This window comes from Phoca vitulina, unplaced genomic scaffold (assembly GCF_004348235.1).
Source record: "Phoca vitulina isolate PV1807 unplaced genomic scaffold, GSC_HSeal_1.0 scaffold1, whole genome shotgun sequence".
Lineage (NCBI taxonomy): Eukaryota > Metazoa > Chordata > Mammalia > Carnivora > Phocidae > Phoca > Phoca vitulina.
This window is the reverse complement of record NW_022589704.1, coordinates 54,809,111-54,835,806: the sequence shown is the minus strand read 5'-3', so window position 1 is coordinate 54,835,806 and position 26,696 is coordinate 54,809,111. Positions and strand designations below refer to the sequence as shown.

General features: G+C 35.4%; 1 protein-coding gene across 2 annotated transcripts in view; it reads left to right on the top strand.

Annotated features, from left to right (window-relative positions):
* The window catches only part of AGPS (alkylglycerone phosphate synthase), a 186,707-nt gene that overhangs the window by 74,975 nt on the left and 85,036 nt on the right, over positions 1 to 26,696 (top strand). For both annotated transcript variants that reach the window (XM_032407452.1, XM_032407443.1), the window contains exons 3-7: positions 7,739 to 7,829; positions 9,839 to 9,959; positions 10,055 to 10,129; positions 15,008 to 15,079; positions 16,611 to 16,690. In XM_032407452.1, coding sequence (XP_032263343.1) covers positions 7,739 to 7,829; positions 9,839 to 9,959; positions 10,055 to 10,129; positions 15,008 to 15,079; positions 16,611 to 16,690 — 439 coding nt within the window. The remainder of the gene's footprint in view (positions 1 to 7,738; positions 7,830 to 9,838; positions 9,960 to 10,054; positions 10,130 to 15,007; positions 15,080 to 16,610; positions 16,691 to 26,696) is intronic.

Here is a 26,696-nt window from a genome sequence, read left to right as displayed (position 1 = left end):
CTATAGATGGTTTTGCTGCCACTGTGCACTGCTGCAGAGTGAGAGTACTTTGTCTTTAGTCACAGTTCATACTGATGTGCACTTCTTTCTTATATATTTATATTCACAGAAATTTCTTTCCACACAGTGATTTCTTTGGTTTTGAGTGCTTCCCCTATTTCTATATCTTCTACAATATAGTTTAATTCTGTTCTGAGGGAATGTGATAAGTTGATCTCACCTTATATTTTACATGTGAACCATTTCTTAATTCTCAAATTCTCAAACTCATCTTCAATTGTGATTAAAGATCCATTTCTGTTTCAATAATTGGTATAGGTACCTGGCTTTCCTCTTACCACATTTCTGGCAAAAGTTGCATGTTTCTTGCCCATATATTCATCCTACCAATCAAGTGTCTTTGTAGCTTTGACTAAACTAGGTTGTAAATTAATTTTCCTTCCTTCCTTCCTTCCTTCCTTCCTTCCTCCCTCCCTCCCTCCCTCCCTCCCTCCCTCTCTCTCTCTCTTTCAGGTTGTTTCTTAACAGTTATAATACCAATTCTTCGTGTCCTGCAATACTCAGTGCAGTCTCATGAGTGTTAAATGCTTGTTTATAGTTTTGAATGTAAACCTAAATTATTTTAGTGTAATGTAATAATCAAGTTATTACATGGCTCTTTCTTAAATTAAAAACCTCTAATTCCTTTAACTTTTCTTATAATGTTTCTTTTCAGTCAATTTACTTCTTTGACTTCAAAGTTTTCATTTTCACTTCATGATATTTTGTGAGATTTTTAGAACCCTTGGCAGTATGCTAGGCTTTATGATTATTAAGTCAGGCTTCCTTTACTGTTTTTCAAATCCCAAGGCATTAGATGCAAGAAAAAGTACAGTTGGAAGGTTTACATTCTGACATGATTTTTTGAACTGTATGTTTTGTGCAGGAATTATAGATAATGGAGCACAGTCTTTTTTTTTTTTAAAGAAACATAGTTTTTCTTTTTTCTTCTTAAAGATTTTATTTATTTGAGAGAGAGAGCACGCTAGTGCGCACACACCTTTGGGGGTGGGGCAGAGGGAGAGGGAGAAGCAGGCTCCCCGCTGAGCAGGGAGCCTGACTCAGGGCTCAATCCCAGGACCCCGAGATCATGACCTGAGCTGAAGGCAGACGCTTAACAAGTGAGCCACCCAGGCACCCCAGTCAGGGAGCAAAGTCTTAAATCAAATATTCTGCACACAAGATACTTCTTCAGAGTCTGAAATACTGTGCATTCAGATATGAAAATGTATTGTGTTTGTCTTAATGGTAGAATGTAATTTTAAATTTTACACATGGCAGAAACACCAACTCTGTATCTATTAATTCAAGTATCTTGAAAGTGGTCACTTTTTTATTTTATGGATAAAGTTATTTGTGAATTAAGGGATTCACAAAGGTCTGAGTATGATTCTGTCATGAATATCAAAGGTCTAATATATTTTATGGAGACCCAGATTAATTGTACACTTAACGTATAAAGACCCAGTATTAAAACCTAATAGTTCCAAACAGGGTTTTAGAGGGGAGGGGGTGGGGGGGTTGGTTAGCCTGGTGATGGGTATTAAGGAGGGCACGTACTGCATGGAGCACTGGGTGTTATATGAAAACAATGGATCGTGGATCACTACATCAAAAACTAATGATGTATTGTATGGTGACTAACATAACATAATAAAATTAAAATAAATAAATAAATAAATAAAACCTAATAGTTCCAAATTGGTCTTTTTGTAGGACATTACTAACACACAATTGCATATCTGTTAGTAAATTCCAGAATTTGTACTTTTACCTCAGTTGAAATGAAGAAGATTTTATATGCTGAATGACTATCTGTAGTTGTTTTAGCTATGAGTCCCATACTGTTTCATTTCAATTTTTTTAGATTTATGAAAAAGGTATTATAATATAGTACTTCAAACATACCATTTCAGTTTGATTTTTAGCACTTGTGATTTTTTAACATGAAGAAACTTGTTTGATTAAAACATGCGTTCTTCATGTTTTTTTCCTTTCCACTGTCATTTTTGTTTTGTTAATGTTTATGTAAAGACTGATTTGACAACTTTAGATAGGATTTTTGTTGTATAATTTGAAGTTAACATGAGGAGTGACACCCACTCAACCCTTGCTGTGTAACTGTTAAAATTACATGATAAAATGAGTGCTTTTTGTCACTTCCAATTAAACATTCCTTTAGATGGGGCTTAATACCAGCTTTTTAAATACTGAATTCTGCATTATTATAAACATATATTTAATTTTGGTAAAGAGTTTATATATTACCCCCTGGCTTTTTAAAATTTCTATCTTTGTTGGGGCGCCTGGGTGGCTCAGTTGGTTAAGCGACTGCCTTCGGCTCAGGTCATGATCCTGGAGTCCCGGGATCGAGTCCCGCATCGGGCTCCCTGCTCGGCAGGGAGTCTGCTTCTCCCTCTGACCCTCCCCCCTCTCATGTGCTCTCTCTCATTCTCTCTCTCTCTCAAATAAATAAATAAAATCTTTAAAAAAATAAAAATAAAAATAAAATTTCTATCTTTGTGAAATCAAAGTAATCTTTTCAGGCTAGTTTTGCTTTGCCAGTTCTCAAGCTCTGATGAAATGAGTGGGAAATAACCTTGAGCAAACATTATACTTTGAACTTTTTTTTTTTTTTTTTTTAAAGATTTTATTTATTTATTTGACAGAGAGAGACACAGTGAGAGAGGGAACACAAGCAGGGGGAGTGGGAGAGGGAGAAGCAGGCTTCCCGCGGAGCAGGGAGCCCGATGCGGGGCTCGATCCCAGGACCCCGGGATCACGACCTGAGCTGAAGGCAGACGCTTAACGACTGAGCCACCCAGGCGCCCCTCTACTTTGAACTTTTTAAATAACTTGCCTCACATAGATGTTAAGACCAATTTATTGTTTATTCTGATTTGTTGTCAGTATTAGTTTAATTATTATTATTTTTTAAATTGTTTTTTGATCTGGAATGGATAGTGACTACTAGAGTACTTCTTCTTTTCTCCATTTAAACACACACACACACGCACACACACACACACAGGAAATAAAGATTGCTATAGGGCCATTTAAACTATCATCTTGGAAAAAATTAATTTTGATGTTACTTCATATCAGATACAGAGATCAATTCCAGATAGATTGTAGACCTAAATGTATAAGCTAAAACTGTAAAATTGCTGGGAGAATATACAGAATGTCTTTCTGAATTTGAGGTTGTCAAAAAGCAGAGAACAAAATGTGTTAACTTTTATAAAGGAAGAAAATGAATCAGATAATATTAAAATATACAACTCCTTTTCATCAAAAGACTCCCTTAAGAGAATGAAAGACAAGTCATAAAGCAAGAGAAAATATTTAATACATACATCCTTGATTTCAGAATATATAAATAATTCTTATACATCGATGAGAAAACAATAGTAACCCAATAGGAAAATGAGCAAAAGATGAACTGGCAGTGAAAACAGAATATCCGAATGGACAATAGATACATGAATAGAAACTCAAACCCATACGTAACCAATGAAATTCAAATTAAAATGGTTAAGAGATTACCAGTAGAATGTTTCGCATTAAAAAGAACTATAGCACCAAGTGTGGGAAGGATGTGGAATTAAGTCCATATATCATTGTTAGTGGTAAACATATTGGAAAACTTATCTACCAATACCTACTAAAGTTGAACATATGCATAGACGATGGCCTGGAAATTCCACTCTAGTTATATACCTGTCAGAAAAATGTGATACATTCTTCAGAAAACAAGTTCAAGAATGTCCCTGCATGCACCAAAAACTAAATAACACTATTGTCTATCAACAGTACAGTGGATAAAGAAACTGTGCTATACTCACACAGTGGAATTAAGCCATTGAAATGAATGAATGTTAACAACATGTATCAACATAGATGAATCTCACAAATATAATATTTGAGCAAAAGAGGGCTAACACAAAAGAGTACAGTTCATATGATTTCATTTATATAAAGCTCAAAAACAGTCAAAATTACTCTGTAATGTTAACAGGATAGTGGTTCTTTTGGTGTGAGGGAATGTGGTATGCCTGGAAAGGGCATGGAGGGGAGTGTTTCTTGGGTAGTGGTAAGTATTCTATTTCTGGATCTGAATGCTGATTACGTGGGAGGTTTACTTTGTAAAAATTCAGCTCTAAACTTGTCTATATTTTTTAATGTATATCGTACTTCAATATTTTATAAGTAAAATATTTATAAAATCAAATAAAAATAAAGCAACTATAATATAGTTTTATTTGGCTGTCCCATCATCATTTTGTTGGGGGAGTAGAGAAGTTGCAAGAACATTATAGTGAAAAAATTTACTGAATATAGGTACAATGATTTTATAAATAATCATTCATAAAGAATTTTAGAATAATGATCTCACTTGGAATGGTGGTACGGGAAGAATCAGACTAAGGGCAGCATCGTATAGTGGTTAAAAACAGAGACTGAAGCCTTATTTATGACCTGGTTCAGATCCTGTTTTGTAACTTACTAGCTATGTGACCTTGATTAAGTTACTTAACTTACTTAACATCTTAAGTTAATTTCTGTGCTTTACCTTCCTCATCTATAAAATAGGGATAATAGCACCAACCTCATAACATTATTTTAAGTTAATATACATAAAACACTTAGAACAATGCCTGGCACATGAAAATGCTATATGTGTTTATTTAAGTGAAAAGTTTAAAGTACTGTTTTAAAATACACATTTTAAAATGTTGTTTTGGTCTTTTCAGAGAGCTATTATATTAGTGCTGTTATAACACATTGGATCATTATTGTTTGCATATCAGCCTTCTTCACTATAAGATATTTATTTTATCTCTTTATTTTTAGCACTTATTGCTATTTAATATTTTGCCACCTCTGGCAAGTATTTCCAAAACTGAAAAGCTGGATTTCTAAGTACTTGAGTTTTCTGCATCAGTCTTCTCATATATATATACACACACACATGCACACACACATATATGTTTATATAAATAAATAAAATAAATGAATAAAATTTAGGATTTCTTGTGTATATAAAATAATGTTCATATTTCATATAAACTATTCAAGGATTGGGAAGGAAAATATAGGAAACATAATCAGAGTAGCAAATCTAGTTTTTTCCGTACTCTTCCTATTCTATAGAGCTCTTTTGTGTGTTTTAAATTTCTTGTACAACTTCGTGTAAAATCTAAGTACCTTGCAAATCTATAGGTTTATTTACTATTCCGTGTTCTTTTTATAGTTGTCATATCATAAACTCTGTGACACAGTGATAGAATTTTGTTTTTGTTTTTTTGCTATTTTTTATATTTGTTATTTTAATTCAATTAATTAACATATAATGTATTATTGGTTTCAGAGGTACAGGTCTGTGATTCATCAGTCTTATATATATAATACCCAGTGCTCATTACATCACATGCCCTTCTTAATGTCCATCACCCAGTTACCCCTCCCTCTGCCCTCCCCCCCCTCAACAAACCTCAGTTTATTTCCTATGATTGAGTCTCTTATGGTTTATCTCCTTCTCTGGTTTCATTTTGTTTTATTTTTTCCTCTCTTCCCCTATGGTCCTCTGTTTTATTTCTTAAATTCCACATATGAATGAGATCATATAATTGTCTTTCTCTGATTGACTTGTTTCGCTTAGCATAATACCCTCTAGTTCCATGATAGAATTTTTAAAAGTCATAAATATTGGAAAGAAATTAAGAAAAAATAGTCATTTATATTTACCCACATATTTACTCTTTCTGTTATTATTTATTCTGCTTGAAGATTTCAGTTTATATTAAGTGTTGTATTTCCCTTCAGCCTATAGAAATCACTTTAGCATTTCTTGTAGTGTAGGTTTGCTGGCACCAGGTTCTCTCAGTTTTCATCTGAAAATGTCTTAGTTAACTTTTAGTTTTGAAGTATATTTTCACCAGATACAGAATTCTAGGTTGACATTCTTTTTCTTCCAGCACTTTAAAAATGTTGTTCAGTTTTTTCCTGGGCTTCACTGTTTCTGATGAGAAGCTGGTCATAATTTTTATTGTTATTACATTGTATGTAATGTGTCATTTTTCTCCAGATGCTTTTAACATTTCCTTCCTCCCTCTTTTTCTCTTTCTTTGAAATTGCAGTTTGACTGTGCTCGCTTCGGCAGCACATATACTAAATTGCAATTTGACTATGATGTGTGTAGTGTGAGTTTCTTTGCATTTATCATCTTAGTGTCTTCTTGGCCTTCTTGAATTTGTAAATGTATGTCTTTCATCAAATTTGGAAACTTTTTGCCATTATTTCTTCAAATACCGTTTTACTCCATTTCCCTCCTTTTTTTTTTTTCCTTTTTCTTGGGACTCTATATGTATGTTATGTATATTATATATATGTTAGTCTTTTGCTATTTTTTGCTATGTTTATTTTTTCAATCTTTTTCTCTGCTCTGCAGATTGTATATGTTTTATTGCTTTACCTGTACATTCACTGACATCTCCAGTCTGTCCTTCTGTTCTTTCAATGAATTTTTAAGAGTTTTAATTATAGAATTCCTATTTTTTTCTTTTTATAGTTTCTGTTTCTCTGCTGAGATTTTTTTTCTTTCTTACTGGGAACATAGTTTCCCTTTTGTCCTTTAACATAGTTATAGCTGTTTTAAAATGGTTGTGTGCTACTTAGGGTCTTAGTAGATCTTAGATCTTCTTAGGGTCAGTCTTAGCTCTTCTTAGAGTCAGTCCCTATTTATTACCCTTTCTCTTGATTATGGATTACAGTTTCTTGTTTGTGTCTAGTAATTTTGGAGTACATCGTGGACAGTGTTAATGGCTATTGTAGAAACTCTGTATTCTATTATGTTCTTCTGAAAGGGCTTTACTTATTTTTTTAACATCAAGTAGTTAACTTGACTATTCTCAAATTCCTATTTCTCTCTGTGGTGGTGAGCAACTGAGTTCTTTTAAGCTTAGTTGGGCTGCTTCAAGTCTGCTCCATACACATGTAATTCAAGGTCAGCTAGGCATTTGGACAGAGTTTATACATACATCACTCTCTGACTCTCTCCTTTTCTGTGATTTCTCTGTACTCTTCCCAGCTGTTGTGTTCACTGCAAACACTGCCTTCTGGTTTTTCAAGGCAGGAAGACAATAGATTTTCTGTATTTTTGTTTCCTTTCATGGTACCAGCCGGGCTGTCCCTCAGTCTAAAACCTGTTTTAAAAATAAAAAGACCCTAGGGCGCCTGGGTGGCTCAGTCATTAAGCGTCTGCCTTCAGCTCAGGTCATGGTCCCAGGGTCCTGGGATCGAGCCCCGTATCGGGCTCCCTGCTCGGCGGGAAGCCTGTTTCTCCCTCTCCCACTCCCCCTGCTTGTGTTCCTCTTCTCGCTGTATCTCCCTCTGTCAAATAAATAAATAAAATCTTTAAAAAAAAATAAAAATAAAAATAAAAAGACCCTGGAAACTCGTGTAATGCTGTTTCCTTTTTCTAAGTGTATCACATCTCCTTCCCCCTGTTATTGCCTGCTTTTATCTGTCCGTACTGCCTTCAGAGTGTTTTGTTTTTCTCCAGAGATTATAGTTATATGTTGGGGGGGGGGGTGTTGTTTTGATAGGAACTACTTGACCATTACTAGAAGCCAAAGCTAAAATTTAAATTTAAAAGAAGATCCCTTACTCTAATGTTTTATCTTCTTTGTAATTTTAGGTATCCTCTTAGTGGTATGATTTTACCAACTTTTAAAGACTGGATTCAAAATACCCTTGGAGTAAGTCTGGAGCATAAAACTACCTCTAAAGTAAGCAAATAAGAATGATTACTAATATGCTTAAGTCTGTGTGGGTGTGTCTGTGTGTGAATGGACATGTGTTTAATCCCAAATCAGTTAGATTTATCTTTGTAATTTGTTATAATTGCTTTAATGCATTTGTTGTGATTTTTTTGTTAAGAACTTTACTAGTTTTATTGGCCTTGCTAGGTTTTCTAGGGATGACTTTTCAGCATCACAGATCTAGATCCTAATCTCAGAATTTATCTGAAATTTGTCTGGTAAACTATTTATCTTCTCTGAGCCTCAATTATTCCTGATTTGAGAAATGAGAGCAATAACTGTCTGTTCTACCTTTTTAGGGTGGTAGTGAAGTGCAAATGAACTATTTCTGTGGGTGGACTCTTAGAAAAATATTATAAGTTGCTATTAATTTTAGGATATTTAATGGACTGACAGTAATCCAGGATTAATATGGAATAATTTGAAATAAAAATATAATGTTACATTTAATATCAAAGCATTTAGAAGGTTAGAAGACTTACAAAAAGGTAAAAATTTGATAAAGATATGAGTGATAATTTTAGTTCATGTAGTTTCACTTTTCTTAAGCTAGGGTTAAAAAACTTTAAACTGTATTCATATCAAACTAACAAAATAGCATTTCTTTATGTTATTATGTTTATTATTATTTATTTGCTATGCCATGGTATTCTGCATGTCCCTCTAAATTGGCTATAAGTTCCATAAGTTCAGGGCCCGTGTCTTATACTATATTCTCTACTGTATCCAACACGTTATTCGGGACTATAAGTATTCAGCAAGTACTTATTTGATTTATTCCTAATTCCACAGTTACATTTTATTCTACTAAGTAAATTATGTTAACAACTAATTCTTACCCCTCCTAAACCAAATTCTTTCAACTTTTCTTAAAAGATCTATTTCCTTAATTCTTTCTTTTGACTATTTGTAGTTAACTTTTTTTTTTTTTACATTGATGCAATCTGTATACCGTATTCAGAAATTTCACCAGTTTTACATGCACTTTTTTTCTGAGTTTGAGCCCTTTTCTGTTTTTAATAACAAAATAGTAATATGTATGTTTTGTTGGGGTTCTTATGGTCATTTCTTTTCACTATAGCATAAATTCCTTGAGGTCAAATTTTTTTTCCCTGATTATCTCACTGCTATATCCCCAAGGCCTAGAACAGTGCCTAGCATATAACACACACTTAATAAACATTTCTCATATAATTGAATATTAAATACAGACCCTTTAATAAGATACTAACACTATATAAATATCATATATATATATTTTATACATGCTTATACTTTCTTTTTTCCAAATACTATATCATAGCTTTTTTTTTAATAGCAGATTTGATTTGGCCAGTCTTTTCTTATATGGTAGGCAGGTTTTTGGTGCTTTTCACAAAAATTATGACATTTAACCTTTTTTCCTTAGTAGCTGTATAAATTTAGTGGTGATAATCTCATTTAACAGATGAAGAAGCCAAGGCCCAGAGAAGTTGGGTGACTTCCCCAGTGTTGCCTAGCTTTAAAGACTTTTTTTTTCCAGCTTACCTAGTAGTTGAAATTAAGTATCAAGGTATAATTATGTTATGAGTTTTAAAGCAGTTCTGTGAAAATGGACCTATTATTATGAGGTTTCTTGTTGATCATTTTAAAATAGTAATTGAAGTATAAGAAATGGTAAATTTTATCTACAGGTGAAAACGTAGATGATGAAAAAAGGTAAGTAGCTTTCCCCCAGTTTCCTTGATCTAAAATGAAAGATTTGAGACTTTGCCATCTTCTTTGTTCTTGATTTCAATCTTCAGAAACAATGAAAAAGTGGGCCATAGATGCAAAAGAGGAAACATACGGCTTTTATAACTTATGTTACAGAACGTGATTAACCAGACTATTTATAATTTGTTACTGTCACAGAGTTGGTTTCTGTATGTGTTACTTGGTATTTTCCCATGCTTTTGTCTCAATTTGGAGTCAAAGAAACCAATTTTATTTTCTAGGCATCCCTAAATCCTAGTGATACACCTCCTTCTATTGTAAATGAAGATTTTCTTCATGACCTTAAAGAAACTAATATTTCGTATTCACAAGAAGCAGATGATCGAGTATTTAGAGCTCATGGTAAGCAGCTTTATATAAACAGTATTTGATTTTAATTTTAAAATTTCCTATAATTTAAAATGTTTTTACATGTTCTTTTTTAAACTGCAAAACAGGTCATTGTCTTCATGAGATATTTTTGCTCAGGGAAGGAATGTTTCAGCGAATTCCTGATATAGTTTTATGGCCAAGTAAGTTCTTTTTTTTCCTTTGTATCATTAATTTAGTATTATAGAATCTTAAATAAATTTAGTATTGGAAATATGTACTTTTAAACATAGGAGTTGTACAAAGTACAGGTAGCTATATTTTTAAAGTTTACCAAAAGTCATATAATTCTTTCTTGATCTGATCATCCTGAACTGTTGGTTTTCATGATTGATTTTGCTGTTGATGATTAACTCTTCATTTTAAATGTTAAAAACATATTGGGAGGTCAGGTAAAAAAATGTATTTCTGGTTAGTTTGAAAGCTTCATGAAATTAGTATCGATCAATGATCTGTTCACAGGTAGAGAAACTCTTTAACTACTGATTCCTGCAAATTTGTTGTAGTACTTTGTTGATATCAGCTTGTAGCCTAAAAAGCATTATGTCCAAATGATGAAACAAGTTGTTTAAGATACCCATTGTCGGGCGCCTGGGTGGCTCAGTTGGTTAAGCGACTGCCTTCGGCTCAGGTCATGATCCTGGAGTCCCGGGATCGAGTCCCGCATCGGGCTCCCTGCTCGGCAGGGAGTCTGCTTCTCCCTCTGACCCTACCCCCTCTCATGTGCTCTCTCTGTCTCATTCTCTCTCTCTCAAATAAATAAATAAAATCTTTAAAAAAAAAAAAAAAAATAAGATACCCATTGTCTTTGATATAAATAATTAAATTCTGAAAAATTAATATTCATGATTTGGGCTTGAGGTAGAGGATAGATGAGCTTTGTGTTGTTATTTTGCTCTTGCTGATTAGGCAGTCAGTATATTTATATATATGATTTTTTTTTTTTTAAAGATTTTATTTATTTATTCATGAGAGACAGAGAGAGAGAGAGAGAAGCAGAGGGAGAAGCAGGCTCCCAAGGAGCAGGGAGCCCGATGCGGGACTCAATCCCAGGATCCTGGGATCGTGACCTGAGCCGAAGGCAGATGCTTAACCATCTGAGCCACCCAGGCACCCTATTTATATATATGATTTTTATAGCTATCTCTTTTAGTAGAAAATTTAAAGCAGAATTGGTATATTGTACCTTACTGTCCATAATTACCATTTAAAATAAGTTGCAATGATCTGGTCCTTTTTCCTCTTCAGATTCTGTTAAAGAAGTAGATGGAGTATTTTATTTTTCAAAAATTGGCTCATCTGTTTTTAGATATGATCCTTTTACTTTACAGGGAGTATCTGAAGGAGAAAATCAGACTTTAATATAGAGGTAGGAGGGAGGTGACATACATAGGAGGAAAATCCAAGAGTATATGTAGCTGAGATTAAATTACTTTCCTGATACTTGTGGTGTATATTCTCCCAGTATTCTTTTAATAGCTTTAGGCTACTTCTTCACCAGGATTTGGGGAAGATTCATTCCATTTTTTTACTGGAAAAAATGAAAGCAAAATTTATCAGTTTTCATTTCCCATAGGAAACCTTAATACACCATCTTTTGATATATCTTGAGTAGAACTTTCAAGCGTGCCTTCTAGGTATTTTCTTCATGTGTTTGACTATTAAAATACTGAGAAATTACCATAATGAAAATGTAGGTCTTGCTTTAGGAAATACAAATATTTCTGAAAATCCAGGTTTAGGAAACATGCATAATTAGTCTGTTGTTGCACAGAAGTTTTCTTTGTTTTGTAAAATCCATCCCATTTGGCAGTTCCCTCAAAACTTTGTCCTTTTTTTTTTTTTCCATATCAGTTTTCAAATCAGGCCCTTATCAATGCATAGCTGGATTTTTGTTAATAGCCTATAAGGTTCTCTCTCGTGCTTCAAGTTTCTTATTCCTCCAAGCCTCCCATATACTCTTGAGAGGTTATTTTTTCTTTTTTTTTTTTAAAGATTTTATTTATTTATTTGACAGAGAGAGAGATAGCGAGAGCAGGAACACAAGCAGGGGGAATGGGAGAGGGAGAAGCAGGCTTCCTGCCGAGCAGGGAGCCCGATGTGGGACTCGATCCCAGGACCCTGGGATCATGACCCGAGCCGAAGGCAGACGCTTAACGACTGAGCCACCCAGGCGCCCCGAGAGGTTATTTTTTCTAAAATATTCCCTTTACCATCATGTTCCATACCTCAGGAATCTATATGAATAGTGTATAGGTGCCTGAATCAAGTTTATAATTTTATTCTGTTGAATCTTCCAGTATAATGACTTCTTGGAAATAGTTTTTTTTTTCCCCCAACAGGTTATCACATCTTTGAGGCCTTTATTTAACTTTAATGTAAATTTTCTGTTGGTGATAAAATTTAGGTTTTTTCTTTGCATGAGGGCAAGTTTTGAGGCAATATGGCAATTTAAGACAATGTGGTATTCCATAGAGTGGAGGTGGCCGTCTCATCTTGCAGTTTGAATACACACACACACACACACACACGCACACACCCCATATATATACATGTATATAGGAGATCTATCCTTGTGGATGTCTATAATTTGAATCTGAATTTTATATTTGCTTTAATAGGATGTCTAGGGCTTGTCTTAGCATAAGAATTTGTCATATATGTAATTTTTATGATTTGGAGTTCTCCTTAAACCAGGATTTGTCACCATTGTGACCCTTAACACAGTGTGAATATCTCTGCTTTTCATTTAGTTTGGAAAAGTAGTTAGTCACTCATATATGTTGTCTGTGGTAAGTATGGTTATAAAAATAAAGTCTCCTTTAACAATTACATATTTTTAAATCATTTCATTTATTAAATTTAATATTTATGCATTATTTTTAGTTGTCTAAATACCAAAACTTTAGGCCTGTGAAAATATGTGCTAGGTACTCTTCCAGGTATTGAGGATGAGCTGTGAACAAAACAAAAATCTGTTCTCAGGTGCCATACAATTTAGTGAAGAAGGAGGCAGAAAAAAGAGCAAATAAATATATAATGTATTGAGCGGTGATAAGTGCTGTAAAGAAAAGGCACAGTAAGAAAATAGAGAGCTGTATAGGTGAGCAGTGGAATGAGGGAGTGCTGTGTCAGATAACATGGTCAAAGAAAGCTTCTGATTAGGTGACAATCGAAGAAGTAGTTTTGCCCTGTTAAAGGATTTTTGACAGTCATGTTTGGTTATTTTATTAATTATTAATCAACTAGTATTCCACTTAGTAAAAAATTTTACCACAGGTAGTAGTTTTTATAAGCTTAATCGGAAAGCTTAAAATGGATTTTCATTAAAAATTGGAATGATATAAATGACATATTCCTAGTTTTAAACAAACCTGAGAAATGATAACTCTTACGGAACAATATTTTTACTTTCATAAATGGATATTCACTTGTATGTTTTACATCCTTAAATTTCCCTTTCATTCCCTTAGCAGGTAATACCGGGTTTTTTGTTTTTTTTTTTAAGATTTTATTTATTCATTTGAGAGAGAGAGAGCACATGAAAGGGGGGAGGGTCAGAGGGAGAAGCAGACTCCCTGCTGAGCAGGAAGCCCTGCAGGACTTGATCCTGGGACTCCAGGATCATGACCTGAGCCAAAGGCAGTCGCTTAACCAACTGAGCCACCCAGGTGCCCCGGTAATACTGGATTTTTGCATAGTTTCCTTGCCTCAAGTCTTTTTCTCTTCTTTGCCATTCCATATTATCAGGAGATTTATCTTTCTCAAATAGTTTCTTTGCCATGTTGGTCCCTGGCTTAATGCTCTATTGCTACTCAGATTGAGGTTTAGCATCTTGTGTGTCTTGTATTTAAAATCTTCTGTTGTCAGGTTTTTGTTACTCATATAGCTTTTACTCTGATAAAGAGTACTCTTTAGTTGTATGCAATAGGAAGGAATATCTGTCGTACATTATGTATAGCATTTTAAAATTTGTTTAAAAAACAGAATAAAGAATCATCAATGACTGCAAAAATTAGTGGGTGAAAGTATGATGAGAAATGTATTTATATAGAGTAACTCTCTCCCCATTATTAATTCTCTCTCCCCTTATTAATTATAGTATTCTTATAGTGGAAAAACCTAGCAGATACTTTATAACCAAATGATGAAAGTTAACATTACCAGAAATGAGACCTGTCTACATCATGTCCCTCCATATGTAACTCATTAAGAAAGGCACACCATCACTTCTGTGGAATTCCTGCCTAAATGTGTAACCTGGATTTAATAATGAGGAGGCAGAAACCCAAATTGAGAGATACTCTATGAAATAACTGACCAGGGCTTTTCAAAAGTGTCAGCGCCATAAATAAAAATAAAAAATAGACTGAGGAGCTCTCTCAGATTAAAGAAGAGTAAGGAGGGGTGCCTGGGTGGCTCAGTCAGTTAAGCGTCTGCCTTCAGCTCAGGTCATGATCCCAGAGTCCTGGGATTGAGCCCCGCATCAGGCTCCCTGCTCAGCGGGGAGCCTGCTTCTCCCTCTCCCTCTGCCTGTCGCTCCCCCTGCTTGTGCTCTCTCTCTGTCAAATAAATGAAATCTTTAAAAAAAAAAAAAGAAGAGTAAGGAGACATGACAACTAAATACAGTGTGTGATTGGCTGGTCCAAAAGAGGGGACATTAGTGGAACAATTGGCAAAATTTGAATAAGGTCTGTAGATTAGTTAATAGTATTGTGTAATCGTAAATTGCTTGGTTTTGATCATTGTAAGTGTAAGATGTTAATATTTATGTCTGCTGGATGAAAAATTCTTTGTACCTTTTTTGCAATCTTTTGGTAAGTATTAAATCATTTCAAAATGAAAAGTTAAAAAGATAAATAATATACATTTTGTTTTAATATAGCTGTTTAATGTGTGTTAATGAGTGAATAAATGAAAATGTTTAGACACTAAAGAACTTCATGGACCCTTATTTTGCAGGATTACCCAGGTTTATTCATATCCCTGTGATTAATTTATTTTCCCTTTTTTTTCAACAGCATGTCATGATGATGTAGTTAAGATTGTGAATCTAGCGTGCAAATATAACCTTTGTATCATACCAATTGGTGGTAGGTATTGTGCCTTTTAAATTTTGATATGTATATGTGTTTTTTATTTTTTATTTTTATTTTTATTTAAATTATTTGTATTCTAAATATTTGTGCCATCCCATTGAAAGTAAACATTCTTGTAATTATGATAGGGTTATTCTGAAAAATTCATTTATGCTGCTCATTTTTGAGTAGATCTATCTACCTGAACTGTTTGAAACATGTAGTTCATGGGTTCTTTCCCATATAGATCCTAGTTGATGCTGTGACTTAATGCTTAAATAAGAAAATGTTCCCACTTTAGTAATTACTTTATAACTTTTATCTTTATGGAGAGAATGTTATTTTTCAGAGGCTAAATATACCCAATATATACTTTTGAGAAGGAACACTGTGGAGTGTGAAAGATCAACTAGGACAATGATGACCAGATCAGTAATACATTTTAATGTTGAAAACTAACATTGCTTTGCATTTTAAGACAAATTTGATCTTTTGATCTTTTATCAACCACATTCTTTTAATAACCTACCCAAGCCAAAGGAAATTGCCTTCACTGATTCAATTAGCATTGATGGAACAGAAGTGGGACCCCAGACAAATCAGGAGCTCCAGATTCCTTCTTCAGCTGATACTTTCAGTTGAATTCATGAAAAAAAAAAAAAAAAAAAGGCACTACAGTGCCACTTTTAGCGAAATATTTTTCTGATTTCAAATGACTATGACAAGCAAATAGTGTTTACTGATTACAAGCATTTCTTAATTGACAGTTCATGGTCTCATCTTGTAAAAGTAAACTGAATATTTAGATCAGCACCTCTTGTAATTCTTACTTGTATCAAGAGTTTTCTATCCAAGACAAATGGAAATACCAATTAAGAATTTATTCTGATATATGGTAATAAGATGGTTAAGGACTAAACATGGTATTTTTTACGTTGGTATCAAGAAAACATTTTTCCTTTGATAACAAATGTTAATGGAAACAGGAGTACATTGTTTATATACTTGTATATATTGTTTATTCTATATTAAAATCACCTTTTCATCATTAGCATATAAATTTGTTCAAATATTATATAATCTGGGCAATTTTAACTTGTTTATATTCTAATTTATTAAAGTCTTTTTGTATGACAATATATTATTTCAAATGATAAATGAATCTCATAATTAAGGTAAGGTGTCTTTAGTTGAATTAGGAAGGGTATTTTTTCTTTTAAGCAATATCTCCAGAATAATCATTAGCTTAGAATTTTTCTAATCATGTTTTTGGAGTTTCACAAATTGCTAGGGCGTCACTTGAGTGTGCCCAGGGGATGGAGCCATATCCCATTGCTTTCATCTCCATAATATTTCTTCATTTTGGCATGCAGCATAAAATAAAGGTGAGTTTGCTTTTAGTGTGTTAGCATTTGCAAATTACATTTTGCAAAGTAGAAATAGGTATTACTGTTCTAGTGGGCCTGTTTGTATACTTTGTATTAGGGATTTGCCCTAGAAATGTAGCTAAAAAATAAAATATTAAAATTGTTTCCTATTTTGGCAGGAGGAACAAGTGTATCATATGGCCTAACGTGTCCTGCAGATGAGACAAGAACAATTATTTCTTTGGACACTTCACAAATGGTATATGATAATTTTAGACATATTTGAAGATAGTGTTTAAAAAAACTTTACGGCTCAGTCTTAGTTGTCATTAAAAAGGTATATTTTCCATTTTGTTTTAAATTTATTTTATCATTATATTTTACCATTGTCTTCAGGTCTCAAAAAGCTAAGTTTACTCACACTCAGGTACATATCTTGGTAGTTTCTACCAAATTGGCCTGAGAAATTGATAATTTGAGAAGCGTGGGTTGGAATATTGATACAATAGATGACCTGATTTGTATTGTTAAAAGCAAAACAAATATTATTAATTAAGGTTGATTTGAAACACCAAGACTTGTCCCCCAAATTTTCAATGCTGTTAACATTTTTGCTTGTGGAAGAATGGAGAGCAAACTAATTTTAATCATAGGATTATTTTGTGACCTTTTGGCTCACTGTGGTCCAAGAGTTGGACATCGTACCATGTTAAAGCTTTGATTTGAGTATGAACTTAATCTTTATATAATCAATAATATTTGTGGTTGTATATTCCTTCATTACTATAAAAAGTTTAAGATTTATTTATTATTTATTAATTTGAAATTTTTCAAACACCAAAGTAGAGAGAAGAGTATATCCATTTTCTAGATTAAGTAATTATTGATATTTTATCATATTGGCTTTATCTTTCTTTGTCTCTTGACTATTTTTATTTTTAAATTTTTATTTAAATTTAATTAACATATAATGTATTATGAATTTCAGAGGTAGAGGTCAGTGATTCATCAGTCTTATGTAATACCCAGTGCTCCTTACATCACATCCCCTCCTTAATGTCTATCACCCAATTACCCCATCCCCCTGACCCCCTCTCCTCCAGGAATCCTCAGTTTGTGTCCTATGATTAAAGAGTCTCTTATGGTTTGTCTCCCTCTCTATTTTCTTTTTCCTCTCTTCCTCTATGAGCCTCTGTTTCATTTCTTAAATTCCACATATGAGTGAGATATTATGATAATTGTCTTTCTCGGATTGATTTATTTGGCTTAGCATAATACCCTCTAGTTCCATTCACGTTGTTGCAAATGGCAAGATTTCATTTTTTTGATAGCTGAGTAGTATTCCATTGTATATATATACCACATCTTCTTTATCCATTCATCTGTCAATGGACATCTGGGCTCTTTCCATAGTTTGGCTATTGTAGACATTACTGCTATAAACATTGGGGTGCATGTGCCCCTTTGGATCCCTACATTTGTACTTTTGGGGTAAATACCTAGTAGTGCAATTGCTGGGTCCTAGGGTAGTTCTATTTTCAGCTTTTCAAGGAACCTCTATACTGTTTTCCAGAGTCACTGCACCAGCTTGCATTCCCACCAACAGTGTAGGAGGGTTCCCCTTTCTCCTCATCCTCACCAACATAACTCTTGTTCCCTGACTTGTTAATTTTAGCCATTCTGACTGGTGTGAGGTGGTATCTCATTGTGGTTTTGATTTGTATTTCCCTGATGCTGAGCGATGTTGAGCATTCTTTAATGTTTCTGTTGGCCATTTGGATGTCTTCTTTGGAAAAATGTCTGTTCATGTGTTCTGCCCATTTCTTGATTGGATTATTTGTTTTTTGGATGTTGAGTTTGATAAGTTCATTATAGATTTTGGATACTAGCCCTTTATCTGATGAGACATTTGCAAATATCTTCTCCCATTCTGTCAGTTGTCTTTTGGTTTTGTGGACTGTTTCCTTTGCTGTGCAAAAGTTTTTTATCTTGATGAAGTCTCAGTAGTTCATTTTTGCCTTTGTTTCCCTTACTTTTGAGGACATGTCTAGCAAGAAGTTGCTGCAGCCGAGGTCACAGAGGTTGCTGCTTGTGTTCTCCTCTAGGATTTTTTTTTTTTAAGATTTTATTTATTTATTTGACAGAGACACAGCAAGAGAGGGAACAGAAGCAGGGGAAGTGGGAAAGGGAGAAGCAGGCTTCCCGCCGAGCAGGTTACCCGATGCGGGGCTCGATCCCAGAACTCTGGGATCATGACCTGAGCTGAAGGCAGACGCTTAATGACTGAGCCATCCGGGAGCCCCTCCTCTAGGATTTTGATGGATTCCTGTCTCACATTTAGGTCTCTCCTCCATTTTGAATCTATTTTTGTGTATGGTGTAAGGAAATAGTTCTGTTTCATTCTTCTGCATATGGCTTGTCCAGTTTTCCCAACACCATTTGTTGAAGAGACTGTCTTTTTTCCATTGGACAGTCTTTCCTGCTTTGTCAAAGATTAGTTGACCATAGAGTTGAGGATTCATTTCTGGGTTCTCTATTCTGTTCCATTGATCTATGTGTCTGTTTTTGTGCCAGTACAATACTGTCTTGATGATTACAGCTTTGTAATAGAGCTTGAAGTCCGGCATTGTGATGCCACCAGCTTTGGTGTTCTTCAGCATTCCTTTGGCCACTCAGGGTCTTTCTGGTTCCATACAAATTTGGGGATTATTTGTTGCAGCTCTGTGAAAAAAGTTGATGGTATTTTGATAGGGATTACATTGAATGTATAGATTGCTCCATGTAGCATAGACATTTTAACAATATTTGTTCTTCCAATCCATGAGCATGGAACATTTTTCCATTTCTTTCTGTCTTCTTCAATTTCTTTCATGAGTGTTCTATAGTTTTCTGAGTACAGATCCTTTGCCTCTTTGGTTAGATTTATTCCTTGGTATCTTACAATTTTGGGTGCAATTGTAAATGGATTGACTCCTTAATATCTCTTTCTTCTGTCTCATTGTTAGTGTATAGAAATGCAGCTGATTTCTTCTGTGCATTGATTTTATATCCTGCCATGTTGCTGAATTGCTGTATGAGTTCGATCAATTTTGGGGTGGAGTCTTTTGGGTTTTCCACATAGAGTATCATGGCATCTGTGAAGAGTGAGAGTTTGACTTCTTCTTTGCCAATTCGGATGCCTTTTATTTCTTTTTGTTGTCTGATTGCTGAAGCTAGGACTTCTAGTACTATGTTGAACAACAATGTGATAGTGGACGTCCTTGCCGGTCAGGAAAGCTCTCAGTTTTTCCCCACTGAGAATGATATTCACTGTGGGCTTTTTGTGTATGGCTTTTATGATACTGAGATATGTTCCCTCTATCCCTACACTGTGAAGAGTTTTAATCAAGAAAGGATGCTGTACTTTGTCAAATGCTTTTTCTGCATCTATTGAGGATCATATGGTTCTTGTTCTTTCTTTTATCAATGTAGTGTATCACACTGATTGATTTGCAGTTGTTGAACCAGCGTTGCATTCCAGGAATAAATCGCACTTGGTTGTGGTGAATAATCCTTTTAATAACTGTTGGATCCTATTGGCTAGCATCTTGGTGAGAATTTTTACATCCATGTTCATCAGGGATATTAGTCTGTAATTCTCCTTTTTGATGGGGTCTTTGTCCAGTTTTGGGATCAAGGTAATGCCGGCCTCATAGAACGAGTTTGGAAGTTTTCCTTTCATTTCTATTTTTTGAAACACTTCAGAAGAATACCTATTAATTCTTTAAATGTTTGGTAGAATTCCCCTGGGAAGCCATCTGGCTCTGGACTCTTGTTTGTTGGGAGATTTTTGATTACTGTTTCCATTTCCTTGCTGGTTATGGGTCTATTCAGGTTTTCTATTTCTTCCTGTTTCAGTTTTGATAGTTTATACATCTCTAGGAATGTATCCATTTCTTCCAGATTGCCTAATTTGTTGGCATATAGTTGCTCAGAATACGTTCTTATAATTGTTTGTATTTCTTCAGTGTTGGTTGTGATGTCTCCTCTTTCATTCATGATTTTATTTATTTGGGTCCTTCCTCTTTTCTTTTTGATAAGTCTGGCCTGGGGTTTATCGATTTTATTAATTCTTTCAAAGAACCAGCTCCTAATTTCATTGATCTATTCTACTTTTCTTTGGGTTTCTGTTTTCGTGATTTCTACTCTGATCTTTATTATTTCTCTTTTCCTGCTGGGTTTAGGCTTTATTTGCTGTTCTTTCTCCAGCTCTTTAGGTGTAGGGTTAGATTGTGTATTTGAGATCTTTCTTGTTTCTTGAGAAAGGCTTGTACTGCTATAAGCTTCCCTCTTAGGACCACCTTTGCTACATCCCAAAGGTTTTGAATAGTTATGTTTTCATTTTCTTTTATTTCCATGAATTTTTTTCTTTAATTTCCTGGTTGACCCATTCATTGTTTAGTAGGATGCTCTTTAGCCTCCATGTATTTGAGTTCTTTCTAAATTTCCTCTTGTGATTGAGTTCAACTTTCAAAGCACTGTGGTCCGAAAATATGCAGGGAATGATCCCAATCTTTTGGTACCAGTTGAGACCTGATTTGTGACCCAGTATGTGATTTATTCTGGAGAATGTTCCATGTGCACTCAAGAAGAATGTATATTCTGTTGCTTTAGGATGGAATGTTCTGAATATATCTGTGAAGTCCATCTGGTCCAATGTGTCATTCAACGCCCTTGTTTCCTATTTGATCTTCTGCTTAGATGATCTGTCCATTGCAGTGAGTGCGATACTATTATTGTATTATTATCGATGTGTTTCTTTAATTTTGTTATTAATTGGTTTATATAATTGGCTGCTCCCATGTTAGGGGCATAAATATTTGCAATTGTTAGATCTTCTTGTTGGATAAACCCTTTAATTCTGGTATAGTGTCCTTCCTCATCTCTTATTACAGTCTTTGATTTAAAATCTAATTTGCCTGAGATAAGGATTGCCACCCCAGCTTTCTTTTGATGTCCATTAGCATGATAAATGGTTTTCCACCCCTCACTTTAAATGTAGAGGTGTCTTTGGGTCTAAAATGAGTCTCTTGCAGAAAGAGTCTCTTGCATATCTATGGATCTTACTTTTTTATCCAATCTGAAACCCGTGTCTTTTGATTGGGGTGTTAAGCCCATTTACATTCAGAGTAACTGTTGAAAGATACGGATTTTTATTTATTTATTTATTTATTTTTTATTAACACATAATGTATTATTTGTTTCAGGGGTACAGGTCTGTGATTCATCAGTCTAACACAATTCACAGCGCTCACCATAGCATATACCTTCCCCAGTGTCCATCACCCAGCCACCCCATCCCTCCCACCCCCCCTCCACTCCAGCAACCCTCGGTTTGTTTCCTGAGATTAAGAGTCTCCTATGGTTTGTCTCCCTCTCTGGTTTCGTCTTGTTTCATTTTTCCCTCCCTTCCCCTATGATCCTCTGTCTTGTTTCTCAAATTCCTCATATCAGTGAGATCATATGATAATTGTGAAAGATACAAATTTAGTGCCACTGTATTACCTGTAAAGTCACTGTTTCTGTATATTGTTTTTGTTCCTTTCTGGTCTATGTTCCTTTTAGGCTCTTTCTCCGCTTAAAGGATTCCTTTTAATATTTCTTGCAGGGCTGGTTTAGTGATCACAATTTTTAGTTTCTGTTTGTCCTGCAAGCTTTTCTTTTTTTTTTTTAAAGATTTTATTTATTTGAGAGAAAGAGAGAGAGAGCAGGAGCAGGTGGAGGGGCAGAGGGAGAAAGAGGCTCCCCACTGAGCAGGGAGCCCAATGCGGGGCTCGATCCCAGGACCCTGGGATCATGACCTGAGCAGAAGGCAGATGCTTAACTGACTGAGCCACCCTGGCGCCCTTGTCCTGGAAGCTTTTTATCTCTCCTTCTATTTTAAATGATATCCTAGCTGGATAAAGTATTCTTGGCTGCATATTTTTCTCATTTAGCACCCTGAATATATCATGCCAGCCCTTCTGGCCTGCCAGGTCTCTGTGGATAGGTCTGCTGCCTGTCTAATGTTTCTACCCTTGTAGATTATGGACCTCTTGTCCCAAGCTGCTTTCAGGATTTTCTCTTTATTTCTGAGATTCACAAGTTTCACTATATGTCAGGGTGTTGACCTATTTTTATTGATTTTGAGGGGGGTTGTCTGTGCCTCTTGGACTTGGATGCCTGTTTTCTTCCCTGGGTTAGGGAAGTTCTCCACTATACTCTGCTCCAATATACCTTCTGCCCCCCTTTCTCTTTCCTCTTCTGGGATCCCAATTATTCTAATATTGTTTTGCTTTATGGTATCACTTATCTCTCGAATTCTCCCCTCGTGATCCAGTAGTTGTTTATCTCTCTTTTTCTCAGCTTCTTTATTCTCCATCATTTTGTCTTCTATATCACTGATTCTCTCTTCTGCTTCATTTATCCTAGCAGTTAGAGCCTCCATTTTTAATTGTATCTCATTAATACCCCTTTTGATTTTTACTTGATTAGATTTTAGTTCTTTTATTTCTCCAGAAATGGATTCTTTAGTGTCTTCTATGCTTTTTTTAAGCCCTGCTAGTATCTTTATAATCGTTATTCTGAACTCTGGTTCCAACATCTTATTTATATCCATACTGATAAGGTCCCTGGCAGTCAGTACTGCCTCCTGTTCTCTTTTTTGAGGTGAGTTTTTCCATCTTGTCATTCCCCAGAGAAGAATAGATGAACAAGAGAACAAAATACTAAAATGGCAACAACGACCCCAGAGAAATATACACTAAACAAATTAGAAGAGACTTGAAGCCAGAAAAAAAAAAAGAAAGAATATAATCAGACAGATGAACAGACCAGAGCAATACACTGGATCATGAGTATGTTTTGGTCTCTTTGTTAGAAAAGTAGATCCCAAAATTGTAAAGAAAGAAAAACTTGTACGAAAATAAAATTAAATACAATGATAGAATGTAAGTGTAAAAATGAAATTTAAGGGCGCCTGGGTGGCTCAGTTGTTAAGCGTCTGCCTTCGGCTCAGGTCATGATCCCAGGGTCCTGGGATCGAACCCCGCATCGGGCTCCCTGCTCCGAGGGAAGCCTGCTTCTCCCTCTCCCACTCCCCCTGCTTGTGTTCCTGCTCTCGCTATGTCTCTCTGTCAAATAAATAAATAAAATCTTTAAAAAAAAAAAAAAAAATGAAATTTAAAAGACAAATAAAAGACAAAAAAAAAAAGGAAGGAATATAAACATACAGGTGAACAGAACAGAGCAATACACTATATCCTGAGTGTATTTTGGTCGGTTTGTTAGAGGAAACTACATCTCAAAATTGTAAAAAAGAAAAACATATATATACGGAAATAAAATTAAATACAATGAAAGGATAGAATGTAACTGTAAAAATGAAAATTAAAAAAGATTTAAAAGAAAGAGTTGATAAAATAAGAAATTGGTTGAAAAAGGAAAGAGAAAAAAATGAAAATTGAAAGACTGGAGAATCGTGGGGAAAAAATCATGAATTCTAGATACTATTTTCCCCTAGTGCTGGAATTTTGCAATTCTGTATGATTGGTAAACTTGGTCTTGGCTGGTTGTTCTTGCGGATCTTCTGGGGGAGGGGCCTGTTGCATTGATTCTCAAGTGTCTTTGCCCCAGCAGAATTTCACCACTCTTGCCAGGAGGCCAGGCTAAGTAAGCGGCTCCAGATTGCTCTATGTGGCTTTTTTGTTCTCTGAAGGCTTTTCCTGCCACTTTAGAGGATGAGAATGAAAATGGCAGCCTCCCAGTCTCCTGCCCTGGAGCTGAAAGCTCGGGGCCCCAATCCTCAGCACACTCAGGGAAAAGCAGTCAATCACTCCTGTCTCCCTGGTCTCCGTCCTGTGACCGAACGTTTCTACCTCAGGCATGCAACTCCATTTCAAGTCTGCAAACCCTGTAGACTCTTGTGGTGTGCATCTGTGCCACTCCTCCTGGGGGAGGGAGGGAGGGCTCGCCGGTTCTGCTGCTCTCTGGGCCCCTGCTCCCAAGAGCAGTTGCCCAGCTGTGCCACGGTTGGTGGCATATGGCAACCCTGAGCTGAGAGCCCACTCCTGGGCTTGCTGATTGCAGCTGGCTTCCCTGCTCTGATGCTGGGGATCTCTGCCACACTTAGGCACCCCTGGTCTTCCTGTGATCCCAGGGATCCTGAGACCACACTGTCCCACCTAGGATTCCACCCTGCTTTGCCACCTGAGCCCCTTTCAGGCCGGGACATCCCTCACTGGAGCAGACTTCTAAAAGTTGTGATTTCATGCTCTTCCGCTCTATCACTCTCCAGTGCCACCTGACGGAGGCTCCCTCTCCCTCCCCCTGCGGTTTATCTTCCCATGTATCACCTTGGATTCACTTCTCTGCACCTCCTACTTTGCAGAAAGTGGTCAGTTTTCTATTTGTAGAGTTGCAGCTATTCTTTTAGTTTTCCGGTTGAGTTCACAGGTGTTTAAGAATGATTTGATAGCTCTCTAGCTGAATTCCTGGGATGAGATGAAACTCCATCATGTTAGACGGTCTCCTCTTGACTATTTTAAAAGTAAATCCTGATATTATGCTACTTAAAACTAAATATTTCTTATGTATCTGATTTTAAAAGGACATTTTCTCATTATATTATTATTTCTCCTGGCAAAATTAAAAATTCTTTATATCATTTAATACCGAGTTCACATTCAAATTTTATAGTGGTTTCAAAATTGTCTTTTATACTTCATTTGTTCATATGGGGATTCAGACAAGGCCCATGTTAGCTTTTCATTGTTTCCCTATCTCATTTTATCTGAAACTCCCTTTTCTCCTTTTTTGAATGTTACTGACTTTTGGAGAATGTAGGTTATTTGCAGTATAAAATGTGTCATATTTTGAATTTCCGTGTCACTTCATCTTGCTGTCATTTAACTCTTCCTCTAGGCTTTGTATGTCCTCTAAACTCAAAGTTAGATATAAAGTCTAATTAGATTCAAGCATAGCTTTTAAATTTTTTTTTAAGCAAGGATATCTTGTAGATGATGTGATGTGATGGGTGTTGTGTTTTTCTATCTCACGTCACATCACATCAGGAGGCACGTAATATCTGGGTGTCCACTTTAAGTGTTGCTAAAATTAATCAGGACGTTCAGGTGGTGACAACCTCATTATTCTTCTTAAGGTTCCCCATTAACCTTTGTCCTTATCCCAGAGTTTAAGAAAAGGCAGTTTCCTTAGGAGATCGCTTAAGAGTAGCCTATTCTGGAATAGGCTATGGATGTGTTTGAATTTCTATATATTTTACGGTGTACAAATTTACCACTAAATCTGTTACTGAATTTGTGAAATAGAGACCGTAATAATGCAGAAGGTAGTTGTGAAGATTAAATGAGAAAATATAAAAGTCTTTAGACTGAGTAGATGCTTAAAATTCTGTGCCAAAATTTTAAATGCCAGGTTTTTCACTATTTATTTTGTAGAAAAACCTTGTACCTTCACTGCCTTTAATGTTGAACTCTCTTAAATATTGTAGTAGATGGGTGGTGCTTAAAATTGTGATTTGCTTTGGAGTTGATAAGCTATGTCTATGCATGATTTTGCACAGAGTACTTCTGATACAGTATGTACAAAATATGATAGGTACGCCAGCTTTCTATTTTTGTATTTCTTAAATATGTACAATAATACTAAGACTAAGATATTGGTCTCAAAGTTTTTGTCTTATTGTTAACTTGTCTAGGGTAGGGTATACTGGATATAATAGGGTATCCTATATATTTTCTTTAGGTTTTTCTGTGAGTACCCATAAAGGTATTTTTTTTTCTCTGCCTCCTTCAATTTTTTTTTCCTACCAAAAATATGTTTGGGCCCCTGGTAGATACAAGGTATATAATTAGCACAAGTATGTAGTCACTTCAAGAGCCAGCCTACTATGGGGTGCCTGGGTGGCTCAGTTGTTTAGCATCTGCCTTCGGCTTGGTCATGATCTCAGGGTTCTGGGATTGAGCCCTGCATCGGGCTTCCTGCTCCGCGGGAGGCCTGCTTCTCCCTCTCCCACTCCCCCTGCTTGTATTCCCTCTCTCTCTCTGTCTCTCTCTGTCAAATAAATAAAATCTTAAAAAAAAAAAAAAAAAAGAGCCAGCCTACTAGAGAAGATGTGTGTAAGTTATTATAAGGTACCAACAGATTACTGAATTCTGTCTTTTTACTTTAGTTTAGTATTTCCTTTTGTTTAGTGGCTGTAGGACCAAAAGACAGAATTACTGTTG